Below are 8,662 nucleotides of genomic sequence, written 5' to 3'. Positions count from 1 at the left end.
GGGCCTGGGGCTACGCGGGGCTGCCGCGGCCGCGCCGCCTCCGCCTCGCGTTCCCGCGCCCTCCTGCCCGGCGAGCTGCGGTGATCCCCTGGACATCACGTGCGATACAGTTTGTACTTGTTCCTTCGCTGGTGTCGCGTTTCCAGCGACCTTTTAAACAAAGAGATCCGCGGGGTTTCGCTCTCCCGCTAGCAATGAGGTAATGTAGCCCCGTGGGCTCCGGGAGACGCGTGTCGGAGCGGGCCCCCGCGCAGGAACAGCCTCGGCGCTGCGCCTTTCAGGGCAGGGCTTTCAGCTGTCCTCTGCGGTCACTGGGAGAGCGTTTCCGGCGTGGAGGGGGATGAAGCTTCCCTGTGTATGATGCACAGGGGAGGCTCCCTGAATTCGGGAGTGGAGTCCCTCCTCGTCCTCAGCTCTTCTTTCCTCCTTCCGTCCGCCCCGTGCGCTGGGGYCGTGTCTGGGTGCTGCTGCCTGGAGCAGCGCCCGTGGCTGCGGGGTCTCGTCTCGGGCTGGCCCAGCAGCGCGTGGGTGCGCTGCTCCGCTCCGAGCAGACCTGAAAACTCCTCCTCCGCGCGCGCAGCTCCGCGCGGCCTTCGAGGCTGTTAATAACCTGTTCTTACGTTTTCGTTCAGCAGTTTAGATTGTCTCGGTGTGATAAGCTGCTACAGGAGTTGAAAGTTCTTATCTGCTTCTACTGCTTTCATTATTTGTTTGTTTTTCTGGAAGCAGAAAAAGCTATCAGACTTTTTCATTTTCGCTGCATGCTTACTCATAGCTTCTTAAGTGCAGGCTGTCACTCACAAGAGTTGAAATATTAAGAAAATTCAAATTTCCTGTTTGGTCTCATACGGAAAAATCTCTTTAATTTTCATATTGAAAAATGCTGAAAATATGCTTTCTTGCACCACATTTGCCATGCTCTGACCTGTCTCATGCTCCTGCACATCCATTCAGTTCAGAACTTGTTTTCTTCTGATGACAAAATTCCCTTATTTATTCCCATGCATCCCAGAATAAGGCATAGGGTTTGCAGTGTCTAAAGGCTCAAACGTCTGATGCAGCGTCTGGTAATGAGTCCGCAGGCTCTTCGTGCTCTTTGTCACGAGAGTTGGTGTGTGTATATTCTGGGCTTCGGCTCCACCCCGGGGTCCTGGTGCCCGGCCCCGGGCCGTGTCAGGGCTCCCTYGGTGAGCCGTCCTGCCAGGCTGTGCCTGCCTCGCCAGGCATGGACGCTACCAGCAGGTGCAGTGTAGGCGAGCTCCAGCRTTCAGAAACACCAGTATGTTAGGTCAAGGAGCAGAAATGGATAAATACTGTTGGTCTTTTGCGAAGGGAAGTCCAAGAAGATCCTCTGAGAAATCTTCCTCGTCCCAGGCTCTGCACTTGAACTACTGAGATACCCAAAATCTGAGGAGCCRCTCTTGGAGGCAGCTGATCTTTACGGAAAGCCTGTGAAGATGAAGCTGGCTGCAGCCMGCGAGAGCTGAATGCAGCCGCACGTTGCTGGTATGAGCAGGACGTTGTTTTAGCTGCAGACGTCCTACCTGAGTGTTAAGCATGTGGTACCCTGTGGCGWTATCCAGATAAAAACCGAAGGAAGCGTGATGTGTGGGGTGCATTTGAAATGCATCACAACCAGGAAAACTGTTCTGCACAGCGAAGTGCTGCAGCGGCCGCTTTGGCAAATGAAGGCTGTRGGAGGAAGTGCAATGCCATTTGCGATGTAAATGGGTTTTTAATTCAGTTTCACAGCCTCTCCCCTCATGCTATTAAATAAGTCTGACTTTGAAGTGAAGCCTGAAGAGCTGGTATCTGCTCAAAGGCGGAACAAACATTTTCATTTTATCACCTTTTTGACTGGTGTGTGTGAGAACCTGGCACATGAGCTATCAGTATTGTCCTTCTAGGACCTTGTTGCTTATATGAGAGTCCAGTATCAGGTTTACCCCAAGTGAACGGTTTAAATTTCTTAATGTTTTACTGTTGCAGCTTAAGAGGCAGAAATCCGCATGTTTCCTTGCTGCGTATCTCCCTAGCGCAGCTAGAGCCTTTCCAGCGCTGCCCAGCTGGGATACCTGTTCCTTAAGTAGCAGCTTGCTTTAAACTCAGCGTGAAGCTCTAGTTCGGCGAGAGCACGGCTGGGGTCTCTGGTCCCCCGAGGAAGAGCCGTCCCGTTSCAGCTGGGCGGGAGCCCTCGGCCGCCGGCGTGAGTGCCGCTGCGCTTCCTTAGGCACCGCCGTCTCTTCCGAATCGCTTTGCCTCTGCGCAACGAGGAGCCTTGTTCGGTGTTTTGAAAACGTTTGGCATTGGATGCTGAACATTTTCTTTCTCAAATGGGGTGATGGTTAAGTGGTTTCCTCTTCCCTTCAAAATGAGTAAACTTCCAAACCACTAAGCTGGTGAGTATTGACTGACTCACCAATGGGATTAGTGAAGATCAAATACATTATGTCTGGTTTACTTGGACATAAGCTGCTTGCAAGCCCGAACATACTGCTTCTACTGGTTAAACTGTGTTAAGCTCTCTTGTATGTGCAGTATGTAAACTGCCTATTTGCTTGGGGAGTAAAATTAAGAACAGGGCTTAATTCATTGTTCCTTGTCCATATGTGCCACACATATAGTAGAAAACAGGTCAAAACCGTGAGTAGGAGAGCCTCTGTTAATGTTTTATTTTTTGAGAGAGGATCAGCTCTTATCAAGGACCGAACAGCTTTTGCAGAGAGCGTTACTGCAGCTTACGTTCTCCTGCTGAATCAACCCTCCCAGACCTTATCTGTTGTTGAGGACTTAGTACCAAAAAGAGTCTACGTGCTCTGCTGAACACTATCTGTAGGTTGTTGGCTGCTCCTGAAGTCGAATTGCTCATCCCCCTCTTGCACCATGAGCAGCCTCGTGCCCAGCGAGCAGTTATCCTCCAGATTGGGTTTCTGCTGCTTTTCTGGAATTCCTTGAGCTTTGCCGGRGATGGAAACTGCAGTGTCAGAAGTTCTCTGCTCTAATCCTTTTGATGGATGAAAACCCACAAGTATTCCTGCAAAGAGAGCCCTGATAAACATTTCTGATCACGTTGGAGTCTTGCAGTTCCTCTTGCTGTGCCTGCGTTTCCCCGTTGCCAGGGATTCTGTCCGCTTCCCTCACGTAGAAATAGCTGCGCTGCGGTGCTAACGCATCTGAAAATAACTTGAAAGGAAGCAGAAGAACTAAACCAAACAAACAAAACAGAAACCCCGGTTGATTTGCTCTCTGGGCCATCTCGCCGCGGTCGAGGCCGATGCCCCGTCCCTGGGTTTTGTGAGAGCGGCGCGGCAGTCCCTCCGCGGGAGCTGCCTGGAATCCCAATGAGGCCGGCGGCTGCTTCTCCGGAGCCCGGGAGCACCGGCCTCCACCCCGCGGAGACCCACAGCCCTGCTCGCCAGGCTTTTTGTCTTTTGTACTTCTTGGCTGCAAGAGAAACTGTGATATTTGGGATGGAAAGCCTGGCAGCTTATACCCAGATGAGGCAGAGTAGATTGTCAGGCCGTTCAGGACCCTGCAGGAAATTGTCGCTGGCTTTCGCTGTCYGCAGCACAGTTCCTCTGTTGCGCACATGCACGGTTGTGCCTGAAGCTGGGAGCGTGCAAATAGTCTCTGCTTTAAGACCATCATGACCTTAGGCAGAGTAAATAAGTAAGTTTTAACTCTGTAAAGGACATGGAGCTGCATTAGCACTGCTGTACAGTAATCTTGGCATACGGCTGAGGTTGGGGAAATGGGGTTGTTAGGCTGGCATGATCRTCTCGGGGATAAAGGTATTTATGCCCCGTATTTATGAAATTCTTTCTGCAGCTGCAGGTGCCTGCTGCAAGCTGGCTGCTGGGGCTGGGGGAAGCGCGTGCRGGGATGGGCCCTTGGAGCCTGTTTGGTTCGCGCGTGGCGTTCCCCTGCCCCGATGCGAATGTGGCTCGCCCCAGCAGATGAGCTGCCTGGGCAAAAGCCAGAGGAAGAGCTCGACATCCAGCGTCCCTTGCTCTAAAGACACCCTTGAAACGCAGGTTGATTCTCGGGGCATCGTCTGCTTGTTTATTGATCCGGGTTAGGACCTGCAGGGACATCCGTGGAAAGGCTCGATGGGGATCAGCCCCCGTGCTGCCGGCTCGGCTAGGAGAGAGTTCGCCTTCTCCTGGTGTCTCTCTCCTGGGAGTTTTGTCTTTGCCGCCCTTGTTTTCCTTCCTGCAGTTCCCTGACGGTGTTCCCTTTCTCTCTGCAGGCCTGGCGTGATCACCATGCAGGCGCTCTCCGAAGAGGACCGAAGGCTTTGGATGGAGGCGATGGACGGCCGGGAACCGGTGAGCAGAAATACTAGTGAAAACTGTTGGAGAGGAATGCGGAGAGCTTTTCCTAGCCCGGGGCAGATTGTTTGCTGCAAAGCAGCCTGTCACGCGGCGCCTGCCAGCCGGTGTGAGAACTGTATCCGTGGGGCAGCTCACACAATCTGCCAAGAGAATAGTTTAATCCCTTGGTTAAATATTTGAGGTAATACTGTATCTCCTGTGCTTGGATTGCTCGAAGGTGCGGTGGAAAGGAGGAGGGCAGGCTTAGCCAGCACAAACATGCTGTTGTGCTCTGCTATGCTAAAAGGAAAATATGGCAAAAAGAGCAGTGGAAGAAAATACGTTGTAGATTTCCAGGGCTTTTTTTGAGTCCTGCAAATCATCTGGCAGCGGTTTCTGGGTCTTGCAGAGTATTGCAGATTTAGTGTGAGCTGGGGCGCGCAGCCCACTTCCCTCTGACTCGGTGATAGCCTCCGCGTTCCTGCGCCTGCTCCTGCTGCGCCAAAGCTGCGCAGGCTTCCTGGGCGCTGGCAGGGGACAGGGAGGCTTTCGGGCAATCCGGAGGGGTTTTCCTGTGTATGCACGCTCTCTCGCCCAGTTTGACGAGCTCTGATTCTGAACAGGCTCCTTCTGACATGTTTTGCTGTGGGCGCCATGTGTCGGCGATGGGATCTCAGATCCTTTCTGAGAGGTCGGTGGCGCAGTGGCAGCAAGCACAAACCTGAGGAGCAGCCCTTGAGCACAGCCTGAGATCAGCCTGGGRGCCCCAGTGCCTTGGCGTGGCCAGAAGCGTAGCAGGATGCAAAGAGAAATTTTGCGGATAGTTGGAGCAGCCAGAGTTGTTATGGGAAAGTCTATATGTTTTTGGATTAAGTGTCTGTTCTCCAGGGCTGAAGTCAAGCCCTGGTGATCAGCTGAGAGCCGGCAAGGAGATCGGGCTGTCCTGGCCCGAAGCAGCCCCACTGCCACAGGCTGGTCCCGATTTGAGCAGACCCCCCAGGCTAGTCCACTGAAGTGTTTGTCAGAAAAAGCTGTTTGTTACACCAAAGCGACACATGGATTGTCCAGTGCATGTTTTCAGGCACATGCTGTTGTTAGTCAAGTAGCTCACCTTTGAATCATCTGCAGYGGTTCAGAGGTCTGAAAGGCGATGCAAGTTTGAAGGTGCTGCAGTGTTTGCAGGTAAAGCATTTCTCTATGGACTGCTATCAGGTCTTCAGCTTTGAACCACAGATTCATAGATTAATTCAGGTGGAAAGGTATGTTGGGAGATTTTGCRTCCAACTTCCTACTCAAAACAGGTTTCTCAGAGCTGTATCCAGTTGGGTGTTCAAAACGCCCACGGAAGGAGCCTGCAGAGTCTCTCTCGGTTACTTGTCCATCCTCCTGTAGAGGACTTTCTCCAGATATCCAGCCTGACCTTCTCTAGTTTCAATCTATGCCCGTTATCTCTTGTCCTGTCATCGTGCCCTGCTGTCAGGAGCCAGGCTCTGTCCTGGTGCCTCCTTGTAGGAAGGCTGCTCTCAGGTGCCCTGGAGCCTTTTCCTCCTCCTCCATACAGGTAAGCCCTGCTCCCTAGGAGGATACATGCCACGTAGCATGGACCTGCCAGTGATGCTAATCACACCTCTCCGCTGTGCTGATCCCTCCCTGCTGCTCAGCTGTGCTGCTGGGACAAGGTCACTCAGCTGCATCTACAGACACATACCATTTCCAAGAACAGGCATGGGGGGAGCTGCGTACATAGAGGCAAAAATGAACCTGAACTGGTGCTGCATACCAAGAACTAAGGACAACCCYGACTTTCTTTCTCTAATGTTTGTTGAAAAGGAACCCTTGCTCAGCAGTCAGCCTTCTAGACCTTGGCTCTCGCCCAGGTGGCCTTTTCCTGGGGCAGCCCTGGGGAGATACTCCTGTGCAAGTCATACCAACCCCTCCAGCTCCTGCATGTGAGCTATCTTTTTCCCTCTTAAACCAAGCCCTACTTGGCATCTATGGTGGCACCTACAGACAGGACAATATTTTCTTTTTTCTTCAGTGACAAAGTGTGCATCCTTGCACATTTTTGTGTGTAATCTAAATTAAGAGTTGTCCTCCTTTAGTCTGTTCACCTACTTCCCATTGCCTCACTGCCACTGAAAAATGTTGTGGTAAGGATGTGAAACACAGTCCCCTGCAATTGCAGCTGCATGAACACAAGCACTCGGTTGCATTTTGATCAACTGATTTTGTCAGGATTTGGCACAATAGCAGGGCCTGTCTGTCGGGATCGGGTTGCAGAAGTGCAGCCAGTGAGTTGCAACCGCCTCTGGTCGGAGGCTGGATTTTTTTCGCTTGTTTGTGAAGTGCTGTACGTGCGAAAGGTGCTGTGAAGCAACAGCTGCGGGACTGCCTGGATGAGCCTGTTTCAGAAGCTGGTTAGGTGAACTAGTTCAAAACCGCACAGGTCCTCACGCTGCCGCCTGCGCATTTCTCTGGTCGTGCCCATCAGTGTTTCTCCCCTATCATGCCCATCAGCATCGAGTAGCTTGCTCATCCAGCACATCAAGGGATGTTGCTACTCATTCATGCAGTACCTCGGGGCATTTAAATGCTAAAAGCATTCAAAGCTGGCCTTCCAGGTGTGGCACGGGAGCCCCTGGGAATGAAGCCCAGGTGGAAACGGATCCAAGAGGCATTTTAGTGAGGAAGCTGGTGTGTGTTGACAGGCAGGGTAGCTCCTTGTCCTCAGTTATCCTCCTTGCTCCACCAAGAGTTGCAGGAAATCACGTTTTTGGTCTCTTTTGTTTGGGTTCTTATCTCGCAGCATGAGGGTGTGAGGTGTTACCTACTCTGCAGAGATTTCCTTGAGCAATAGACAGGGATTTAACCTTTGCACTCCTAGAATTATCCATTCTAGGCTTTGAATATATTTTTGTAACCAAAAAAAAAACCCTACTGGAAAGAATGTGTCTCTCTTCGTTGATCAGGACATGGAGTGTGGGAAAAATTGGCATGGTGGGGACTGCAATTTTATGGTAAGCTCAGGCGCTAGATTAAAGTGGACTGGAGTTTGTTTCTTAATTATAATTTAAAAACTAAAACCAAATGTTGCATTACGTTTTAGTAAGATCTAAACATAGAATGTGGACTACATTAGCCAAGACATTTGTCACAACTTGAAAAGATTTATTATATATCTTACAGTCAAAGCAGTCTCCAGATAGCTATCATCAGTCTGTTAACTCTTACCACTTGTTATTAATTTGGCTCAAAACCCTGTGTTAACTTTGTTTTTCTCTTCTATGTTAGAGGCTGGAAACAGGAGAAAATGTTAGCTCCGTAACAGAGCAGTTGCACTCATTTTCGTCAAATTATTCAGGATAAGTTTCCAATGTCCCCCCTGYCCTGGTGATGCATTTTGTAAACGTAGGTGGTGGAGCCCAGGGTGATCCTGAAACCTTGTTAGAGCCTGAGTCAAGAACAGTTGTGTTGGCTCATGGGGCTGCTGGGGTAGTTTGTGGGATCAAGAGAGGCACAAATTAGGCTGTTTGCTTTGTGGCAAAGAACCGAACAAGATAAGCGTTTGAGCTGGTGGCTTTGCATGCCAAGTCTGCAGCGAGCACGCMCGCCCGCCCCGAGAGCGATCGCAGCGATTGCCTTCCAAGCAGATCGGTATTTTGGGAATGATTCTCACGTCAGCACAAGCAGACGTGTGTACTAGTTTTTGGAAGCGTTCGGAGCCTAAGAATGTTTATCAACGAAAAATKAGCCCAGCAATATAGGAGTAGGCAGAGGGTTAAGAATATGAAGCATATTAGATCGTGTCCCTGTAAGCTGTATTAATCCATCGTCCATAGCCTTGATTAGTGCTGGAGAATTTAGTGTTAAATGGCAAATGCAACGTCCTGAGACCCTGACGGAGGGAATAAGACATGGCTGGGCTCTGAGCAGTGCTGTTTTGGCACTCGCATCGTGCTGCCCTTTGCTCGATTTGTTTTGTTTTGCTTTTCTATTCTTTAAAGCAATACAAGTCTATAAAAATGGAGCAAGCATTTCACATAGGGGCTGGTTTTGCTAACTCTGAGAAGCTGAATGCACCATCAGTGGGGACGGGACAGCCAGCTCCGACCCATGTTTCGTGCCCTCTCCGGGGAGGAGGCAGATCTGAAATGCAGACACACCACGGCTGCTCTCCCCTTCCCTTCTTTGATCCCCTCACCCCCCTACAGTTCCTTAGTGTACTCCGTAGGGTTGTAAGGGCAGGAATGGGTCCYTCAGGTGTGCTGGGAGGCTGGAGGGTGGTCGTTGCGTAGAGAGGCAGCGGTGCAGAGGCTCCGGACGTTGYCCTGGGACCTTGCAGAAGTCGG

General features: G+C 51.1%; 1 protein-coding gene across 4 annotated transcripts in view; it reads left to right on the top strand.

Moving 5' to 3' along the window:
• Nucleotides 1–8,662, top strand: part of ARHGAP26 (Rho GTPase activating protein 26) — a 157,017-nt gene that overhangs the window by 67,579 nt on the left and 80,776 nt on the right. For all 4 annotated transcript variants that reach the window (XR_014896778.1, XM_085312734.1, XM_085312733.1 and 1 more), the window contains exon 11: nt 4,250–4,328. Coding sequence is in view for 3 of the 4 variants with exons in the window: in XM_085312734.1 (XP_085168860.1) it covers nt 4,250–4,328 (79 nt within the window). In the remaining variant the exon portion in view is untranslated. The remainder of the gene's footprint in view (nt 1–4,249; nt 4,329–8,662) is intronic.

Source organism: Rhea americana, unplaced genomic scaffold (assembly GCF_003343005.1).
Source record: "Rhea americana isolate MKP2758 unplaced genomic scaffold, rheAme1 scaffold_37, whole genome shotgun sequence".
NCBI lineage: Eukaryota > Metazoa > Chordata > Aves > Rheiformes > Rheidae > Rhea > Rhea americana.
Note: the sequence above shows the minus strand (reverse complement) of the source record. Positions and strands in the feature narration are given on the sequence as shown.